The 21,396-nt window shown below is 34.1% G+C and overlaps 2 protein-coding genes across 3 annotated transcripts in view; one reads left to right on the forward strand and one right to left on the reverse strand.

The window, feature by feature from the left end:
- The window catches only part of LOC119640877 (tyrosine kinase receptor Cad96Ca), a 130,396-nt gene extending 119,195 nt beyond the window's left edge, over positions 1 to 11,201 (forward strand). The window contains exons 9-11 of the mRNA XM_038039165.1: positions 620 to 759; positions 10,778 to 10,919; positions 10,977 to 11,201. Coding sequence (XP_037895093.1) covers positions 620 to 759; positions 10,778 to 10,919; positions 10,977 to 11,201 — 507 coding nt within the window. The remainder of the gene's footprint in view (positions 1 to 619; positions 760 to 10,777; positions 10,920 to 10,976) is intronic.
- The window catches only part of LOC119640876, a 209,898-nt gene extending 190,207 nt beyond the window's left edge, over positions 1 to 19,691 (reverse strand). The window contains exons 1-2 of one of the 2 annotated variants that reach the window (XM_038039161.1): positions 19,239 to 19,691; positions 14,968 to 15,159 (exon numbers count right to left, since the gene is read on the reverse strand). The gene's annotated coding sequence lies outside the window, so the exon portion shown is untranslated. Of the gene's footprint in view, positions 1 to 14,967; positions 17,718 to 19,238 lie in introns of those variants that run through there. The other variant, XM_038039159.1, reaches the window with a different exon arrangement.
- Between the last annotated feature and the right edge of the window lie 1,705 nt (positions 19,692 to 21,396).

Below are 21,396 nucleotides of genomic sequence, written 5' to 3' on the forward strand. Positions count from 1 at the left end.
TTTCACACAAAACTTAAAAGAAATCGTTTAATGCTGTTTTCGATAGCAAAAAATCGTCAAACTAAACACATCTAACCTTTACATCTGCAAAAGACGAAGTAAACGCGCAAAATGGCTGACAATGTTAACATATGTTGGGGACATGTGTTCCAAATTAAAAAAAAAAAAATAAAAATAAAAATAAAAAAAAAACTCGAAAATCAACAATCGAATGTGCATAGCGCTTGAAATTTGAAGAGTCACTTTTCTTGTAGACATCCCATTACATCTTTGTTTACTTATTCTCGACTTGAAGTTAACTTACTAAGATTTATGTTTGATTTGCTGGTTAAGAAATTGCTTGTATAAGTTTTGCTAGATATGGGAAATTGTAACTCTCTGATTAGAAATTTCTTTAGCATAAAGTAATAGAAACTGTTGGGTTATGTAGTTGACTTAGGATGATTGAAAGCGATATCACGTCGCTACATTCATTTTCTTTTATACATATCGGATGAGTTTAGCTTACTTCAGCAGGGATTATATTAAATTTTTGTAAGAATTGTTTTAAACAAAGCTTTTTTGTATTCCTCTTAATTGATCTGATTTTCTTTTTTTTTTTTTTTTTTTTTGGCTTCAGATTATCCACAGAGACTTGGCGGCTCGTAATATATTAATAACGGACGATCACACCTGCAAAGTCGCCGATTTTGGTTTCGCACGTGATGTGATTACATCAAAAATTTACGAACGCAAAAGTGAAGGCAGATTGCCAATCAGGTATGTAAATGAAGATTTCATCCAAACAAAAAAATTTTCACGAAAACTTATGCAGTGCGTAAGAAAAATGAAAAGCAAGAATAAAAAAAAAAAACAAGAAAAAAAAAGAGAAGCAAAAGCAAAGCACATAAAGCAATCAAAGAGTAAATGCCAAAGGAAAGCTAAACCAGGCAACAATTAGTAACGAATGAAATGAAACACGATACAAAAACGATGCCAAGCATACGGTGAAGCTCCTAAGCAACAGATATTGTTACAATTTCCTTAGAAAATGTGCATCGCAAACATATTTGTCCACTTTGCTTTAAACGGTAATAATCACATTCTTCTTTCTTTCGTGCCCTCTTGAATAATTGATGTAGTTGTGTTTACAAACTTTGCGGTGGGTTGGTACAGGATATACTAAGTTTAGCCAGAAGTAGGTAACAAGCAGAAGGGTGACTCACCTTTTATTATACTTAATTTGTCCGTCCGTCTGATGTCTACAGCTCGCAATTTTTAAGATACGTTGATGAAATTCGGTACACTCACATGCCTTGACTCAAGGACGAACGCTGTTGCCAATGGCTTGAATCAGTCCACTTTTTCGATCACGCCCCATATAACTCCATATGGAAAAGTCGTTATGTGGAAAAATAAAATTTTCAAAATTGCTCAACAAAAGTGTCTACGGAATAGTATTTCGGCTTTCTTCGGACCGGTTGGATCAATTTTTTGAACACCCTCGCATATAAAGAAAACTGAAGCTCAAAAAGATCTAATTTCCAATGCTTCATCGGTTTATTATAAAAATTTAAGATAAAAAAGTTAACTTTACCAAATTTGAATTATCCCGGCCTATTTCTGGGATCATATCCTATACATAGATTTTCACGAAAATTGATACTTTATAAGGCAGAAAAATCTACATTTTAATATGATATGAACAAACGCAATGCATAATAGTAATTTAAGAAAAAAAAAAAGTCACCAAATTTACATCGCTCACGCCTACTTTTTGATCCTACCGTATATAAGGATTTGATTGAAAATCTTGGTTTTTTAGTGCAGAACAGACCAATATTTCATATTTTATGGTGAAAACTGATCTTCAATAGTAGTTTGATATAAAAATTTGAATTTAGAATACGTACCAAAAATTTGCAATCTTTTGGGCAGAACCATTCCTACGGAAACCAAACTCTTAAGTTTTAATACACAGTTCTATAATTATAAGGTCATACAAAAACAGGGTATAATTTTTGTGTTATATGGCAAAAATAAGTATTGTATTAGACAACGTGTCGGCCTAGACCGACTATAATGTTTTCACTTGCTTTTTTTATATGGGAGAAAGCATAATATTTTTTCTATATCGCAAGAAATACTGGAGTCTCGCAAAGCTTAATATATATTACGCCAAAAATTCTATTTCACCTCAGAGCGGATTATAACCAAAGTTATTGCGCTGCACTTACCAAAGAGATAGCCTATGTTCTGGATATTAGCAAGTCCAACCGACTATAGGTGTTAGTAGAAGAGAATATTCAGCGCTTCTACGCCCAATAAGGCTACTGTTATTTCTTTCAACTGCTAACGCACTTATGTTGTCAATAATAGAAAAATAACAGATGATTCTAACCGGTAAAGTCTTTGCTTCCTTTGCTTGAGCAAAGTTCTCTCTTCTCTGATAAATGAGAAATACCTAGCTTTGTATGGCAAGTAATAATTTGGCAAAGCAATTTCTATGGCAGTTTTTCTTCTCCCAAAACGATCAGAATGGTTTATCGACGCGTAGGCAACTATCACCCTTGATAACTAAGATCTACTTTGGAACGCATATTAAGGCGCTAATATGCAGAGAGTCCATCGCCCACAAAATGTTCAAAAGTTACGGGAGTTTGCCGCAGACAAATGAACATAAATGAATGCAAGCGGAGTTCCCTCCTAAGAAACTTGCTGAAAAAGAAAAAATTAGGTTACAAAAAAAATAAAAATAATGGCATGCTCGACTACAAATATCTATCTATCTATAACGTCAAAATTTCAAACCTTGTTCTCAGAAATGTTCGTGAAATAATGTTTTTTTTTTTTGTCCTGAAAGCAGCTTACATAACGTAGCTTATAAGAAGATAAGAAGCGCTATCATCGTGTATATAAAGGTTACGCAAGACAGCGTTTATGATGGTTACGTACTCTACATTACGTGTCTGGCGTTGCCATGTTTGCATTTCTGTATAAATTCTGTGCAAATTATCAAAAATATGTTTTTTTTTTTTTTTCTTTTGGTTTAGTTACATAATATTTTGTTCATTTGAGTAATGAGAGGTAATTGTATCTTTGCATTTAGCAAATATATTATAAAAGAACATTTGTGTGAACCGAGACGACACCGTCTTCTGTACTGCGAAATTTTGAAATAAAATTCAATTGGAACGAAGAAGAGAAATAAAACCATTTTAAGTGCAGACGACATTAATAACGGCTATGTTTGTGTGTACCGTCAAACAAGTTGTAAATTAGCGAAACGAAACTTTGCCTCCATTCTTGGCCGCCAAAAGCAAGTAGTAACAAGAAATTGAGAGAGGCGTGAGGCGAGAGGAAAGAAAAGTAACTAAGCTATTATTACGACACATATTTTGTAACATTTGCGCTTTTAAAGTCTTGCATTTTCGATGTTCTCTGTTACTGAGCCAAGAGCACAAATTCGTTTAGCAAAATTTCACTGCTAAGCAATAAAGGGTTATTGAGCTGTTAATGGCAGAATAACGAAGCCGGTAAATGGGAAAAACTCTTCTCTAAATTACAACAAATTCCCTGCTCTTTACGCGCTTAAGGCGGCGGCCGCAGAGGAGGAGGATAAAAAACCTAATTTATTGGGCATTTTTTTTGTTTTTTTTTTTTATTTTTCAGTTTTATTTTATTGCCGCCATTTACTTACCAGTGAAAATGGCTGAATATGACTTGAAAGTAGCATCAGTTTGGCCAAAAATGCAATGAAAGTTTTTCATGGTCATAGCGAAAGTTAGTGTTTAAAAAACATAACAGAAGAAAAGAATAGAAATGAAAACAAATAATTTCGAAATGAAAGATTTGTGTTTTGCGTTGTTTGCGAAACGAAGCGCTTTTGCGTGTTATTAAAACATTTAAAATTTTATTATTTAGATAAAAATATAGCTAATCTCTTTAATATCCTCTGCCAGAGTGTCGCTATCAAATATCACAATAGCTATAACAGTCGCTTGTCATTCACTTTTAAACTCAACGAAGATGAAAAAAATCTAATTTTTGATATTAACGCTAAGACAACAACTTTTTTGAACTTTTATTTCTTACGTAACATTAAGTTCTATTTAAACTTTATTAGCGTATTTGTTTTTATGGTTATTCAGATTTAACCGAAATTCGTTTTGCATATAAAAACAATTTTTGTTTCGGTTTTAATAAAACAACAACAAAGAAAACAACTAAACAAGTTTTTAGACGAGTCTTGATTATACCGGAACACTACACAGCTTTTCATTAACTCTTATGTTATGTGGGATTATTTTCTCTGCGGCTTTAATAATTATTTGTGCTTAGCAGGTCTTAGCAGTTTTTTATTTACTATAATTGACGAAAAAGTTTTTTGCTTCGAGAATATTTAAATTTGCTTGCATCAATTTTCCAACCCCTGATCTGAAAGACTCTACAGCTTTCAATTTTCATTTGTGTGAGAAAAAGAGAATGAAGGACCTTGCAACAGATGAATCAACCTGTTGTATAATGCGTACTACATAGGTTGAATAAAAAGTAGGTGTGCGGGTATTTTATAGGAAGATAAGTATTCACTTGTGCTAAAGTGTTTTAGTTTGCTCCGTAACATTTTATTCTTTAAGTTTCAAAATAAGCATCCAGCCGGGGAAAGTCAAATGGATGATTAGAACAGATGTTTAGGTTACACTTAGTTCAACTGAGTGAGTCTTTCGGGTGAAGTGATTGCTTTATCATTTAACCAATCGCATTATAGAAGCTTGATCTTACGCCCTTTTCTGGCTGGAATAGTAGGATCGATAACATCAAAGAAATTCAGATAGGATCCATAATTAATGCTCACTCTCGATTTGAAATAGTCGAACAGGCAGAACAGGCAGATCAGGAATTGACCCTTCGGATGCTAAAATATGGGCCTACGGTGGCTTATGCTTGTCTCAATGGCCAATTATCAGATACTGTTATACTCTTTGCCCCATTCACCTAAAGTTTTTTGAACATCATCATCTGTGTCCTTTGGAGGACATATTGTTCGTATATTTTAGACTCAGAAAAATTTTGACCTAGGACTCTTCAACAAGCAAACTATCGTCGCTTTCAATAATCTTAGATGAACCTGCTTTCCTTCTAGTCACCCTTTCGGTTTCTGTATCATTGCTTGTTCACTTGCTCACTTTCGTATATATAGGGTGTTCTTGCTTGTTTTTTCTTTTTTAATTTCATGTTTGATCTTGTCGATAAATAAACAATTCAACTTCTTATGAAGAAATTCATGCCGATTATTTGAATTGTCGAATCGAATTGCGTTGTGGTCTTGAAACTGGACCTGAACACCATAACTTCAATATGTGTGGATGTTAGGATATATTGAGGAGTGCGATCATTTCATCAATGTCTTGATTCATAACCAAAACTTACTCATTCAAGAAATGAAAGCGTTACATGCAACGGTACAATGCCCACAAAAACTGACATTTTTATTGTCACAAGTTGTCTTACTTTTTTCTCAATGAGACCGATCCACCATAACCGTACATACGACTAACAATCGGCGCCTTTCATAGAAAACTTATGCACAAACTTTGAGTCACAAGTGCGTGACGCGCGACTCGAACGGTGAAAAATTTTAACTTCACTAGGGTTTCTTTAAAGCTATTTGCATTTTTGTACACAAATAAAATACAAAAATAAACGTCAGTTTTAAAGTGAAAAACTTATTCAGAAATCAAAAATGTGTGAAAATTCTGGCTAACAGCTGGTCAATGAGAAAGAACTGGACACACTATGCCGGAAAACGGCTCGCCATTAAATATGTTACATCACTTCGCTTTGTAAAACTTTTCTAAGTAAGACCTTACACCTCGAAAGTGCTGTCTGATCCGAATAACTTTCAATAGTGTTTGTCCGCGGGTAAAACATGTCGGCAGTATTTCAACAAAATATCCCAAAAATTACGACCTGTAAGTTAAATACACGAAACAAGACGGACCTGAGGGATAGACGAAAGGAAGGGCAGACGAGCTTAGATTGATTCCGAAAATGACTCTCATTTGATCGGTATGAGAAAAGGTGTAGGTACCGCAACATCTTCTGGGTACTGCGTACACCCTACACCCCTATGAACCTAATATGCTCTTCTACCACAAGTGGTGCAGGGTATAAATCGTTCGTGATTTATTTCATTTAAAATCTCACGCTAATCATAAAGGTTTTATAGAGCTATTTATGCATCCATTTCGAGCATTCTTTGACGAAGCATTCCATGAAATTTTTTAAATTATTAATAATATAAAGTTTGGCTCAAATATCCCTTAAAAACAATTTTATTTCATCATAAAAACAAATTCTATTTTGATATTTTCATTTGGTTTTGTTGTCCTTGTGTGCCGCCGGATTGTTGTTGATAAGTTCCCCGCTTTTTTTCGTTTAAAAGTTGGAAGTTTATATAAATTGTTGTTTGCTTGCGAGTAACATGCATCTCAACACCAATGCACGCGCGTAAAGACTCATGTGTGTGCAATTTCATATTACATTCATTTAGATTTCAGCACGTGACACGTGAAAGCACAGCTGCTCCTTCAAGTACATGGCATGATACGTTACCGTTTCCTTATGTGCGCATTCAACTAAGCAAAAAAAAAAAAAAAAATCATTGTCATCAGTTGTTAGATCTATTTTCCTTTTTTTACCCATCACCAAAGGATGATGGGTATATTTATTTCGTCAAAACGTTTGCAACGCCCGGAAGGAAACAACAGAGATTCCACAAAGTATATATATTCTTGCTCAAAATCAAATTCTAAATCGATTTGAGCATGTCCGTCTGTCCATCTGGGTGTCTGTCACTCTGCACAAAGTCGATTGTAAACATACTTTTGGTCGCAAAAATGCAGTGATCGACTTCACATTTGGCGGAAACATTGAAAGTTCTTGTAAGCAAGTTGGAATTGAAAATGAGCCAAATCGGTCGAAGGATACGTCCACAGCACCACGTAAACTAAGAACAACCCTGGCTTTCAAAATGAATCAAAAGTTGATTTCACGCTCTTTGCACTGTTCAACTATCATTTTAAACGGACGATGCTGTAGCATTTGTGCACAAAAATGCAAAAAGTTGACCACGCCTAACAAATATTACAGTATACCAAAATTGAATATTTTTTCAGACGTAGCAACTTCCTTAGCTTCAAAACTCCCATAATGAGTACAAATTCTTTGCAATGCACCTAAACATGTTCGTCGTCCATCTGTCTGCCCGCTCAACTGTGTAATATGTGTGTGTGGCTCCCGTTAGCGAAAACAAGTTTACAAAAGAAAATAAAAGTGACTTAAACTTTTCCAAAGACACGCCTATAACGCTCACATGCTTATACAATAAAAATGTTTACCTTGACAATAGAAAAAATCAGCCGCGCCCACTCCATATTATAGAGCATGAAAATTGAGTTGTTTTACTTCTTCTGTTTTTTTTGGGATAACAGCAATGGGTGTAAGAGATGCGACCACGACCGAATATAATTTTCTTACTTGTTTTTTTTGCGTGTGTTATTTTGTTTTCGGAATTTTTAAAATATATTTTGTTTTCGTTCTGTTTTCGTTATCTCTTCTTGTTAGAGATTTTAAGTCCTGCCGCATTTTCCATAAAAATTCAATCGCTTATGTGTTTGGCTGATTTCTTTTACTTTCTATTAAACTGTTGCATATTCTTGGCTCCGTAAGCGTTGGCTGCGATGCAAATTGAAGAGGGTGAGAAAATCCATAAAATAATTTCAAGTTTTAATTTTTGAAAGTTGGCGAGATATTCTTCTCACTATACTGAAACTTGGAAGATATTAGAAGGCAAGACGGCCAACTGGAATTGTCAGTTTAATAGGACGCATCTATTTATCAAAACATTAAAAATGTGATCAGAGCTAATTGTCTTAATTAAACAGAAGTTTATGCATTGAAGGACTTTAATTTTTTTTTTTTGTTCCTATATGGGATGTTTGGACACCGAACGGAACCAATTCTGTGGAAGACATTCTTGTACCTGTTTAAAGGTATTTTAAAAAGTTTCAGATAATACTTTAGGGAACGCATAGCCGATATTTGTATCTCGGTTTTTCATACAATCCAGGGTCATCTGGCGTGAATGCATTTTCAATATTAGCAGAGAAAATACATAGTTCGTACCAAGCCAGGTCATCTCAGAACAGCTACAATTTTTGACGTCCCTAGTGGAGATAGTAATTAGCATGATTGCTATAGAGAAGATATGTTTTTAAGAGCTTTCATTTGGCTTTTCTGCAGGAGATCTCGAACAAGAAGCAGAGATAAATAAATAATAAAAAAAAAAACTTATTGCTAATAAGCATAAACAATAGGACAACGTCTTGAAATACTTTCGTGAGATTTCGTGCATATGCAAAGCACGTGTCGACGTCAGTTTCAATTTATCAACATTTCGCTATGAGTTCAGGGTGCGCTCAAGGAAGTGAATAGCAAACTGAATACTTTGAATTGGTAAGAATCGCCACACCGATGTCAGAGTTCACGGATTTAAACATCAAGTGCGAAGGAGTTTACCTGGTTGGTTGGTTGGTTACACAGTCACTAGGTTTCCGGCTTTAAAAAAAAAGGAGGTAAGAAAATTGAAACCGCTGAGATTAAACCGATTGCCTTAACATTGCTTTTCTTCTTCCCTTCTTTCTATACGATATATAGTACTACATGGTATATACTATACATACTACATACTATAATTAAGTCGTCGGTGTAACATGAGTGATGCAAAAACTTTTTCTCGTCCATCATTTCATTATCGTAAATACAAGAACTTGTTTTTTAACTAAAGTTTCTAATGCAAAATTTGTTAATCTAACTTTTATATAATGCGCTTTCAGCTTAAGTTGTTGGACATGCTCCTGCTTTCAATTGCTAGTTTTAAAACATTCATGCATCTTACCTAAGTCATAGCTGTCCAACTTTCCAAGACACTGAGCCACCAAGGAGGCGCCACTGTCACTGTCAATTGTCCGGTTTGAAAATGCCCAAGTCATCAGTACATTGTTGTATTGAATTTTTCGAAAGATTGTTTTAAGCCCCTATGATTGGCAAACTATGAGATGAACCTTAGTTTATGCTATTGAATTGAATAACTGAGTTTGCACTCGAAATCTACTCGCATTACGAATGCAAACAAATAAAAAATGGATTTGTAGTGTAACGCATTCTCACCAATGGCCGAAGCTTAGAATTTAATTTGTGCTTAAACATGAAACTTGCATTTCTGTGCAAATGTATTCATTCATTCACTTATATACATATATCAGTAAACAAATAGTAGAGGTGTACTGTTGTTATATCTCTCGTATCTCCTGTGCTTTGATCAATTAGTCTTTGTGTAATTAAAACGTAAGTCATCAATTTTTCTGTGTCTGTCAGGCGCTTGTACAATGCCTGAATATAGAAAGGTCAATCAATTGCTATGCTAGAAGAGTTTAAAATGAAAAGTATGTCAAAGTTAATTGACTTTTCATTGGAAAATAATATGGGTGTAACACCCAAGCCAGCACATCCGCTGCGGGAATGACAAACAGTTTAAAGCATTTTCTCCCACACCCTTGGTAGGATGTACTTGATTTTCACATCAGCCGGTAATGCTCGGAAATAAACCGAAATGAAATCTCTCATCAATTATGTGAATTCTTGATGCTAGAATCAAGTCGACGGGTGCTAGCGCTAACTAAAAATCATAATTATATACGAAATCTAAATTTTGCTTTGTATTGTTCTTTTTAATTTTCTTCACGTCACATCTTGCTTAAAAGAATTCCGTTGCAATCGAGAGCGTGTTAATAATTAATCCGCTCTCCTGTTTTAGTAACGATTCATACTACGATGTGACACCTAGTCATGTATTTTTTAATTTCGAATTATCGAAAAGAAAGAAAATCGTGAAAAAATAAGAAAAAATTAATTTGTTGATCCAAGCTCTAGTCTAACGAAGAAATTATCAAAATTGAGGACCCGGAAAACTATTGTGAACCAGCCAATGTACTGTGACGCCTATCATAAGTTGCATGGCTGCGGGCATTCTCCCCCTCTTGTTTTGAGAGTGCACGTATACGTGTCATTTATATGTATGTGTATGCATCATTTTATCACATCATAAAAGTAAAGTTCATTTTTCGTTCATTCGCTCAATAAACAGCCGCGTTCCAAGTAACATCATAGAGACGTCAATAGTCATTAGTATTTTTTTCTTTTTTTTTTTTTTTGTGACTTAACCCTATTAGGAAGTTTTATTCAACTTTAATTTTGCCTCGGAATATCACATTTGATACAAAATCGCGTAAACTATGACGAGAAACACATGATTTTGTTCTATGGCTAGTGGACGGTCACAGCGCCATAATGCGGCCGAAAAGGAAAAGACTAGGGAAACATAGAAAAAGAGTCCAATCACAAGAGTATATATATATAGACAGTGTAAATAATACTATAAGCCAAGTTGTACGAAATATTATGAATATATAAGTGAAGGTATAGCGTAGTGAGAAGGAAATATTATCGATTGCACAAAGTAGTTCAAAATTTTAGTGAAGCGTGTGTGCATGTGTCTTTTTTTTTGATAAAACAGTAGAGAGAAAGAATTTCTGTCTCGCGAAAGTTAAACGTTTAAGAAGCGGCAGGTATACTGGAGGCACACATATATATATTGAAGAAAAGTAGAAGGACGTATGACTTTTAAAATATTTCTTTACTAATCTTCGTAATTTTAATAATTGCAATGTACTTATAGATGGATGGCGATTGAGTCATTGTACGACAATATATTTTCAACTGAATCGGATATTTGGAGTTTCGGCATTTTAATGTGGGAAATTGTAACATTAGGATCTACGCCTTATCCTGGCATATCCGCTGCGGAGGTTATGCGTAAAGTAAGTTAGAAAACTCTTTATCGATTCTCAATTGAAACGGAATTTCTACCTTTCCAGGTACGAGACGGTTATCGTTTAGAGAAACCGGAGCATTGCCGTCGTGAACTTTATAATATAATGTTTTATTGTTGGGCGGAAAATCGTCATGAGCGACCAACTTTTGGTGAGATTGTACAAATGTTGGACAAGCTATTGCATACCGAAATGGATTACGTTGAATTGGAACGTTTCCCCGACCATAATTATTATAACATTGTGAACGTAAGCGGTGAAAAAGTGTAAAAGTGTACATCGGCGGAAACAGAAGACTGCTTTAAAATTTAATAATGAATTTGCAAAGCTCTCACTCCCTCCCTCTCTCTTCCTCACTCCCGTTTCACCACCTTGCGTTTAAAATGTTCAGTAAATATACGAAGCAATAAAAATATTTCCAAGTATTTTTATAGTCATTTTGAGATTTTAGCGCTCCTTTTCTCATTTTTAATTGCAGTTGAATTAAATGCTTTTAAGATGTTATTGTGTAAATAAGTATTAAATTTTTATTTTTTTTTTTTATATTTTTTTTTTTTTTTGAATTTTTGTATACATGTTAATCTTTTACAGTTATATGAACCAAAAGAAAAAATCAATAAATACCGACAATAAGACAAATCCATCTTAATTTCTATTTAATTTCTATATCAATAGAAAAACAGAAAAAAAAATGACTTTAAAAATAAAATAAATGAAGCAAAGTGAATCCAATCCAATAACGTATGCTGCTCGAATAGAGAAAACAGGGGGTCGATACCACACTGAGTTTTGAAAACTTTTTAAAATGTTTAAATAAGAAATAAGAACATGTTAGGTGTACAAATACGAAATGCAGATTTGAGCAATCCAATGCGATGGGTTTTATATTATAAACGTTTGTCATATAAGGCATTTTGTCGCGACATCAGCAAATTTCAAAAGCTTCGATGTGCTTGTATAGTAGTGTTTCGGCACATTGAATATGTCGAAATTTGCATCCAATAAGGTGGGTTCATCCAGATTATTTTCATTTGATGAAAACCGCTGCTGGATCATACTGTGGAAAGGTGAATATGCATTCTCCATCGCAAGCTATGTGCGAACAATAGTTTCGGGAATATCAAAAATGGTGGTTATGCGATACTGGAAACAAGATACATGAGAAACCGGTGAAAGGGTACAAAGTCGCAAGCATTGCAAGCATTGTTTGATGAAGACGCTGCACAAATGCAAAAGCTCGCAGAATACAAATGGGGAAGATTGCTCCTCTCCGGTCACTTCTTTGCCTCGGTGGGGCAGGCAATTGTGCTCTGAGCAACATTATCCTGCTTACGAAGATGTGAAAAATATGATTCGATAAATTGCTCGCGGCAAAAGCAAAATTTTTACTAACGTGATATCCACAAATTGCCTAAATGCTGAGAAGAACGCGTGGCTGGCACCGGAGTATGTTTTGATTGAACCAAACCTTATTATTCCTATGTGTTGAGCGTGTTTTTGGAAAAAAAATTACTGTTTCGAATTTGTACACCTAACAACTGTGTGTGTGTGTGTGTGTGTGTGAATGCATGTGATTGTGTGCGTACAAATACACATAAGTTATACGAAACGAAAGATCTTTTTGCAGATAAAACTTAAGAACCCATTGGCAACAAATATTATCTGCTCTGTGCTTAATAAGAATTTCTACAGGTAACCCTATGATCATATCATCATCATGATTTATGCACGGCAGCAGAAATCTATCATTCTATTTGTCGAGTAATCCCTGCAAAGCTTATGTTATTAAATTAGTTAGGTTTGTAATAACGGTTTGCTTATGTTCACTTCTTCACATAACATATTATATTTCCTAATTCAATAGCAATGGTTAGAAACTATTGATCTCAAAATTACATACAATGTTCAGTGTCTGAGAAATAAACGAATGGGCTACGGTTGCTGTTTTTTGGAAGTACCAAGCACTTTGTGCAACGGCTTCTTTTTTTTTGCAAAAGAGTACCTCTGTGTTGACTTTTGATCGTCACCTATCCAAGATAAATTAAGAAAATTTGCATAGCCGATTGTTAATAAGAAAGATCCGACATACATTACAATTTGTGAACTATATGAGGATTACAATTACGATGGGTTTTAATTTCGTACTTGCGGGATTTTGAGTTTACTAATTGGTAGATGGATTAGATATAATTTGTTCTACGAAAGTCTCGAATCTTTGCTATAAAGAGTCCTTTTGCTGCCTTTGGTGTTCCATTACCGAGTAAATACATGTTTTCAATTAATTTGAGGACCAGTAGCTGGCCACAAAATATCATTTGAAACACATGGTGTTTCCTTGCGTGACTACTTGCAGACAAATACAACGCAAATCGGAAGATATTGGAAAGGGTATCCTGAGAGAAGATAATAGCATTGTTAGAGGGAAGAAAAAGTAAAAGTGGAGTGATTAGATTGATTCATACGTAGAGCAATTCAAGAGGCAACGGCAATCCATTTATATCAACACAAAGCGGCTAACTAGGCATATAGGATGAGCGGCATGCATATTCCTCTACTCCCAGCGGCAAAGCACTGCTGTCAATTAACAATAGAAAGACCATATCCGGCGATCGAAAGACTGACTCAAGGCATGCTATTTCCATTCAATCGATCTGGTGTCACCAGCTGAATCTGATCAAAGCTCAACATAAAGTGCTAAATCCGTCGCAAGAAAAAGAAGAAGAAGAAGTAAGGTGCAGCCTATATAAGGAGGGAAATGAGGGCATAGAAATGGATGGATAGGCGATTATTTTACGTTTGCCTTAGAAACCGATAATGTGACGCAAAGAAAGGCAGGCCAACAAGCGATTTTAAACTAGTTCGGCATTTTCATTTTAAATAGTTAGCTATATTTAGTTATTTAGCAAATCTATGGAACGGCCAGGTTTAATACCTAAAGAAAATTTCTTCATAAATTGTCATTTGAATATGTGGACGTAGGGACAGACAGACAATGCTTCATGCCAATCTATAAGATGCATAGTCTATAAGATTTCCAATAGTTACCTCTAGTCCCGATAAATTTGTAAAAAACTTAATTTATCGCTATGCTCGGTAAAAAAACTATAATAAGCGCGCTGATGAAGGTAGGAAATGTACGAGTGATAAAAGCCTAGTCTTCACTATAAGGTACTTATTTTTCGTTTCTTCATCGTTCAAAATCTTTATTTTTCGTAATTTCTTTTGTCGTCATTTTGGTTTAAATCATTTTTGGTAAATTATCTTATACGTGCTTGGAAAATACAATACTTTGTTCGGAGGTATATGTCGCATGTATGACCTACCTGGAAGCGAAAACTTCCAATATTCATTAGTTAACATAAATTCTTTATATATTTCTTATATAAAATATTGCTAGCAATCAATATCGTCACAATGCTCTTGAAACCATAGTCGCGAACAATATCGCATTTGATTATCCCTTCATTTGCAATTTATCTCTTTTGTTAACGATTTACTGCCTTCTATAAAAGTGAAAAAGAGAAAATAATTCCTTTATATAAAAGGTTTTTATTACTTTCAAGTGTTTTACATTATAAATGTCAACGAGACAATGCATGTGATGATGATAGAGAAAATTTCCGACAATTTTCTTTTTATACGCTATTTACAAAACTTTTTTCTTTACTTTTATGTTCCTCTGCTCTATCACGCTTAGTAACTTTAAGCATTTCTTGTTTATAAGGGCGAACAACGTAAGTGTGTGGCATGTGTGTTACCGAAAAGTAAAAAACTTTATTCAAATAGGATAAATGTGTATCAAAAGCACACAAACACACGGCACACACAACACACACACACACAAGCACATCCATGATGCATGCATACATATATATATGTATACGTACATATACACATTTATATATATATATATATGTATATATAGTAAGGCATATGTTGTCGTTTTGGCAACAAATACTACGTTCTACAACTCACGACGTTAATAAATGAATGGTTCAATGCATGAAATGTGAATGTAAACAAGACATATACTTACGTACATATTTGTGAAGACATACGAAGGCAAAGATAAGAGTTTCCACGATCTGCTTGAAGCATAAATAGGCGCGGAATAGTTGGAGTATAGTTTTAGTTCTTTTTTTTTTTTTGTATCTTTTTTTTCTTTTTTTTTATGAACAAAGCCGTCTGCAACTATAGCATTTTGGGGCAAGTCGCGAATACTTTCCACCTAATTTCAATGCAAGTAAAACTTACATTAATAGACCGACAAACAAACAAACAAAAAGTAACGCTTTATGAAGAATATATCTGCCAAGTAAAAGCCGAAACAGCCTAAAGTCGTAAATGTTCGACATTATCTTTGGAGTAGAAAGATGTTGCTAAAAGGCATCCTTTATTCTTATTTTCTCGTTTCCGTAAATTTTTCTGGTAAGCAGGTGCATTTGTCATAAAAATTTTGTGTAATAAATAATCAAGCTTAACTGGGGAATGAATATACGCGAGAGAGAGAGAGAGAGAGTCCACGTGCCTTCGTTTATTCGAAATCTTAGTTATTTTAAAGGTTAAATAAATTTAGTTGAAAGGATTTATTATTATTACATAAAACATTCTTTCGCGCAAAAATTTAAAACAAAAAATAAGTTAAATCCACTGGTGTCAAAAAAGTATCAGAATTAGTCAAAAGAGGAAAATTCTTCTTTACTATGGTGCCAGCAAAAGTAATTAAATTTGTAATTAATAGATGCTTGCATGTATTCTAATCATGGTTTTCACTTGAAAATGTCATTTATTGAGAAAAATGGGCTCAATATATGTCAATCCAAATATTTTCCAGCATTTTGTACAACTTTTTTCCTTCTTTTTGGCCACGTGGCGATCATAGTTGGTTTACCCAGCACTCCAATCATCGAATCATTTTCGCATTTCTTTAAAATTGCGAAACCGCTTGCTTGGCAGCCCATGTTGCCTCGATCTGAACAAGTGGTAATCAGAGAGCGCTGTGTCTGGTGAGTACGCTGGTTCAATGCTGTTGCAATGTTGCTTCACCTTTGGCGAAAAAAAAGCGAAAACCTTCGGGAAGAAATGATTGGAGTGAAAGAAGAAGTAAAAATCGCGTAGAAGTGAAAAAGAAATGAAAGAACTCTTAAATTTTGATTTATTATGGACTCGTCTACTGATAAATTCTCGCTTGTGATCAAAACCTCGGTAAATGTTGTCTAATCAACACGTTACAAAATCCTTTGTTGATCTCCATTTTCTCAAAATTTAAATTCGTGAGAAGAACCTTAGATCAAAGGACGGAGTTAAAAACAAAAAAAAAAGAAAGAATTTAACGCGTTCGCGGAAGATGTCATAGCTGGTTTAATGGACCTTTAAATGATACCATATCAAAGTTGAACGCCAGTTTATTTAAGGACAATCGGGGAGCTAAGATGTTTCAACGAGTTGGCGATGGGTGTAGTAGTTGTTTTCTGTTAACCGTGTTAAGTTTTTGTCTTAAGCTTCTTAATCCTTGAAACTTTAAAAAAAAAAGACACACCACAATATTGCCGTCTTGTTAGTTGAAACAAGTCAGTCAGTGTGTGCTTTACTATAAAAAAGTTTAAATGGAAAATATCTTACAAGTTTAGATGAAGAATATCCGAAGAACATCCGACACATGGTTCAACGAAGTAAAATGCACTTGAATGTCAAAACGGACATTTTATAAACCCCTACAACAAAAGCACATATAATATCATCTTTCTGTCACCACTAATGGAAAGTCCAAAGCACTATTGCTAGCAGCTGACATTTACTTGATGTAGGAAAGTAGGAAACTTTTGTGGTAATAAAATTTTCCACACAAACAAATGAATTACACTTTACCGACCGACATCACGCCATCAAAGTTGACATCAATCTCAACGATTCTTATTACAAAGAAAATGACAAGAAAGCTAAGAAAAAAAACAAGAATAAAATTAAGAAGAATAAGCAGATCACGGCAGATGTTATTTTAAAGGGGGAAAAAATTAAGCCAAAATACGTGAAGCAATCGCTTGATGTCAATTTTTACTTACGATACTTACAAGCGCAATATCATTGAGCACATTACGACAATATATTAGTTGGCCGACAATTTTTTTTTCTGCCATAATACTCTTTACGTGACGAGCATTATTAAGCAATAAATATTAAATGAAATCGATTGTCAACGACAAGCGCTTCTAAATGTTACCATCTTATGAGCCAATGCACTAACTTCCGCCTTTTATCTCTCCTCTTCTCTTTCTCTTTATCACTCCCTCACCGACGTTAACTAAAGCAAAACATTGCTCTTGTCCCGTTTGCGAAGCAAAGACATATATAACGTGTGGTATGCGATTTTTAACAAAGTCAGTACCAAGCGATTTTAGGAAACATCAAAAACACCCTTTCAGCATATCTCAAGTACCTAGTATTTTGTCTAACATCCGTAGGGAGACTTGTTGTAGATTACACGCTGTTATGAAAATTTCGAATACCTGAGTAGTTTTTGGCCCTGGCCAAATTTATTCTAAAACTACAAGTGTTTGTTGCAAATCTCAGAACGGACGGACGGACGGTCAAAGAGATAGATTCATCCATGTTAAACTTGAGCGTAAAGCTTTCAATATGCATTTCTCGATGTTACTTATAGAATAAGAAAACTAATATACCTTTGAACTTTCTATGACACATGAACTGAGTACGATACGATGCAACTTTCTGTGACATCCATTTGTTGCAATCATGCTTAATGACATTGAGTTCAAACAAAGTCGCTGGTTATGTGCGACACAATTTCGAGAGAATACGAAATGAATTTTCAATTATTCCTGTTACTGGCGTAACTTGTCAACGAAATTTGTCTCCTTACGTAGGAGTTGTGACTTCAACTATTATAAAACGTTTAATCATCGGACAAGTCTTGACAATAACATCAATTTTGCGTGAAGATTTCTCAATTCGCATTTTCATATTTAAGTAGATGGAATAAGAATACGAGAACTACGTTTGATGACTTAGTACAGTCAAGCATCAATCCGTTAAATAGTAGAAGCATACGTGAGCATATGCAATAAACCCAAACTTAATTGTGTGCAAGTACAGCTAATGAGTGGTCTTTCATTTCGTTAGGATTTCTCTTTTCATTGTCTATAAAGAAGGGCACATATTGAGTCAGAATAGCGTAATGGTAGGTAGGAGAAAAGTACAATGCATGCAAGTGCAGTGCATGTCTTTCTTATGCGTTCACATTTCCGTGCGTTCACATCTTATGAGTAATAATAAAAAATGAAATGCAGAGAATATATAAATAATACTTAGCATCCATTTATTATCATATAATCTATTAGTTGAAATTAAACAACACTCATACGCTCCAGCAAACGTCTTGTTTTAAAAAAACATTGTTATGGCCAATCTTTTTGCAAGCAAAAAATTTGTGAATTTATGTTTATGGTCGTGGGTTCGAATCTCAAGTGCGGTAGAGTTTTTAATAATAATAATAATAAAAGCCGATAGCCTTAGATGCTAGTGCTTTTAAGAGTTTAGTCTTAGAATTTATTTCTCTGGCGAAATTAATAATAATAATAATATGTTTATACTCTACACTAAATGTGTTAACGGTATATTAAGTTTGTGTAGATGTTCGTAATACGCATAAGGACTTGAGACAGGCGGAAAGCGATTTAGAATTACTTATTGAATCTGTTTAACTATATCGACCCCGTATCCGAGTGTCTGACCATCGGTCCAAGTGCAATATGGTGATGTGTTCAATTTACAAACTTATGAAATAATCATTTGACTTAATCGGTTTTTATGAAATATAAGCTTTTATGCGGCAACAAGGTGAAATTTTTGGCATTTAATGGCGAAAATTGATAAAAAAATTAAGAAAAAACATGAGTTTGAACGATATGGGTCTACATACACATTGAATATCTCCTCAGAAAAAATAAAACTTTTACATTCTATAACAAAAATTTATGAACAATTGCATTGGACGATGTTGCAAAGCTATCATGATTTACTTTCTTTGGATTTGAAAATTTTCCTGATAAATTATTTGTATTTTTTATATTTTGACTCCTCCATGCGATTCGTCGTAAATATTGTTCCCATTGCCGGAATCTTACTTCTTTTAAAGGGACCTCATTGAAACTATGGAATTTGTCTTAGGTATAACGACATGCATACACAATTATATCTTTGCGACCAACATCATTTTTACTCTATCATCATCAATCGCTCTAATTTGTTGCTTTTAATGCTGATTACAATTGCAGTATCGTAACTCACTTCATTTAAAGTCGTTCAAACAGTTCCATTTCTTCTCAACATACTTGTATCAACTTTTCATTTATTGCTTGAAGGCGGTGTTTCAAAAATCGTACATCATCGTCCGCCACTCTCATGATCGGAAGCTCCACTGTGGTCGGTACATAACTTTAAAAAACACCTAAGAATACAGTTTGCTGTAGATATCGAGTAAGGCTGTGAAACAAACGAAGAACACATCTATAAAAAATCTAGAAATAAAACGAAAGAAACTAATTTAAGTAGAAAAGAAGTCGGTTTGAATAAATGCTACGATTTTATAATAACTTAGTTAAGGAGTAATTTTTTACAGATTAAAAGCAAAATTTATTAGGATATATATGTGTGATAACATATAAAAGTTTAACATACTTTTAGTTGCTAAACTTTTTCCAAATTTTTATATAAAAGCTAACATACTTTGGGGGTAATCTTTCGAATATATATGGACACGTATATGCAAGTATTTAATAATCAAATTAGAATATTTTAAATAACTTTTGTGGTTCTGAACAATATCCTTCAACTTTTTAAAATATAAAATTTTCAAACTTCTTTTTCCATTTTGACCTGAAAACAAAAACAAATTTAATTATCTCAAGTATGCAAGTCAAGGTGTACACAGTTGGATAATCTATTAGAGACCACCGTGCTCGACCGCGACTTTGGCTTGCTTTGAAGGTTTTGTATTAAGGAAAACGAAAAATAAGAGTAATGATAATAAAGAGAAACTAAAAGCAAAGCATATAAACAAAACGATTTTATTTGTATTTATTATTATTTTTCTTTTTCACGTTTCGTTTTAAATGTCTTTTCACTTTTTACTCTATATTTTTTTTTGGATTTTACTTTTTGAAATGCTTTTGCAATGCAATGAAATGATTTTGTGAGATTATACATTCAATACGCAAAAAGCAATAACAACAAGAAAAAAACAAAAAAATAAAAAATAGAACAAATGAAAAACTGTGTAAATTAAATCTCTTGAAAAAAGCATAAGTGCTAGAGAGAAGTAATAATAATAAAACTTAATTAATACGAATTAAGCAAAAAGTTCAAAGTTATGTGGCCAGCACAGATTCCAGTGCCAGATAGTAGAAGCTCTTGCTTAGCAGTATATAAGAAAATCATTTTTATTATTGTTATTATTTCTTATTATTTATGTAACGTAATTAAGGCAACACTTGCTATGATATTTCATTTTCGTCTAAGACACAATTGTTTTGCAAAATATTATTTGGAAACATTGCAGTTGAAAAAGTATTCGGAATTGCTAAAGTTGACAAATTGTACGTTGAAAAGCTCAATAGAACTGCCAGCATATGATTATTCTTTGTAATTGTTTCGCAGGATAATAAAGTCGCGCGTAGGTAAAGTATTCGTCCTTTAACAATTTTTGCGATTTATTCAAATAAATTTTTCGCTTTCAGTCACGGCAATCTTACTTGCATAAAGATCAACGCGGTCTACTGAGTAAATCAGAGTCGTGATGCCTGTGTTCGCGGTTTGACCACAATAGGTCGCAGCTGCAGTGAATACTCGGGATATTTTCCCATTTCTTTTTCTCACTTCTCTCTGACACCAGTGTAGTAGGGAACATTCTCTGAGCGACTGGTCAATAAAGAAAACGGAATCTTTCCCTAGTTATAATCGTTTCAAATAACGCACAAGAGGAAGTTGTGTGGACAAAATTTGTATTGATCGATTGCATATGCTGTGCAATAAGCGCAAACAGTAGACAAACTGTCTGCACGTATTGGTGAATCAACGGCGTGCCGCCTGGATACGAAACTAGCTTCACTTATGTAGTATGTCAACGAACTGGACAAATCTGACTGCAATGGTTTTTTCAAAGGCAACGCAAGAAAGGAATAATAATAATGGGGATTGCATTTATAGAAAAAAGAATTCCTTTTATTTATAGTTTAAATTTTTAATGAAAAAACACCAGATTTTTCCTTGGAAAGCGTTTTCATTTTTCGCCATCTTAAAGAAATAGAGAAATATTACGAAGGCTTTTACGAATTGCTTCATTCCGAACGCGGCACAACCTCTAAGGAATACACGATGGAAGAACGATCGTCCTTGTGAATAGACCTTGCAAAAGGGGATGACTCAAAAGTAAGAAAAAGTCCCGCTT

The sequence above is a fragment of the Glossina fuscipes genome, unplaced genomic scaffold, assembly GCF_014805625.2.
Source record: "Glossina fuscipes isolate IAEA_lab_2018 unplaced genomic scaffold, Yale_Gfus_2 128, whole genome shotgun sequence".
Taxonomy (NCBI): Eukaryota; Metazoa; Arthropoda; class Insecta; order Diptera; family Glossinidae; genus Glossina; species Glossina fuscipes.